Genomic DNA, 653 nt, shown 5'->3' with positions numbered 1-653 from the left:
AAAAAGTTCAATCAAGACAAAAAAGTTTACATATATAAAAAAGAAATATGTGAGAAAAATCAAGTTACATTAAAACACTAATTTAAAGAGTAAAAACACAAAACAGTTAAACAAAATGTAGATGTAACAAAACCAGTAAAGGGAAAAAAAAAAAGGAGAAACAAACAAAAACATTTTTACTAACCGACAAATCAAACAAAAAAGTTTGACCAGAAGTTGCTCGGTGCCTTTTTCTTCATGTTGCTGGAAGGAATCGGAGCCATGATTCAGGTTTCAAAGGGTTAAAATCCAAACGTGGCTCACAGTCCGCAGCGGAGCGTCCGGAGGCCCCTGAGCGTGGCGCGGCCCCTGGTCCTCAGCTGGGCCCCAGGGCCCCCGTTGATCCTCTGGACCAGCAGCTTCTCGTAGAGCAGCGGGTGGTACGCGCCCAGCGTGCAGGCGGCATCACGGTAACGCTCGTAGTAATGACAGAGGTCACTGCGGCGCTCGGACGGGATGAACTCGTACACGCTGACCTCGCTGCACAGTGACATCATCAACACGACTCCTAAAACACAGAGTCAGAAGACGATGAAAAGACAAACAAATGAGAAATTAATATAAAACAGAAAAATAAATCAAGACGCCATGAATAAAAAAATAGACTTACAAAT

At 43.0% G+C, this 653-nt stretch overlaps 1 protein-coding gene across 1 annotated transcript; it reads right to left on the bottom strand.

Moving 5' to 3' along the window:
• Window positions 1-299: 299 nt before the first annotated feature.
• LOC121965252 (beta-galactoside alpha-2,6-sialyltransferase 2-like) lies at window positions 300-547 on the bottom strand (the record flags this gene model as incomplete). The annotated part of the gene is made up of 1 exon (XM_042515411.1): window positions 300-547. A coding segment is annotated over one exon (248 nt), but the record flags the coding sequence as incomplete, so codon positions are not given.
• Between the last annotated feature and the right edge of the window lie 106 nt (window positions 548-653).

Source organism: Plectropomus leopardus, unplaced genomic scaffold (genome assembly GCF_008729295.1).
Source record: "Plectropomus leopardus isolate mb unplaced genomic scaffold, YSFRI_Pleo_2.0 unplaced_scaffold1921, whole genome shotgun sequence".
Taxonomy (NCBI): domain Eukaryota; kingdom Metazoa; phylum Chordata; class Actinopteri; order Perciformes; family Serranidae; genus Plectropomus; species Plectropomus leopardus.
This window is presented reverse-complemented; position numbering and strand designations above follow the sequence as displayed.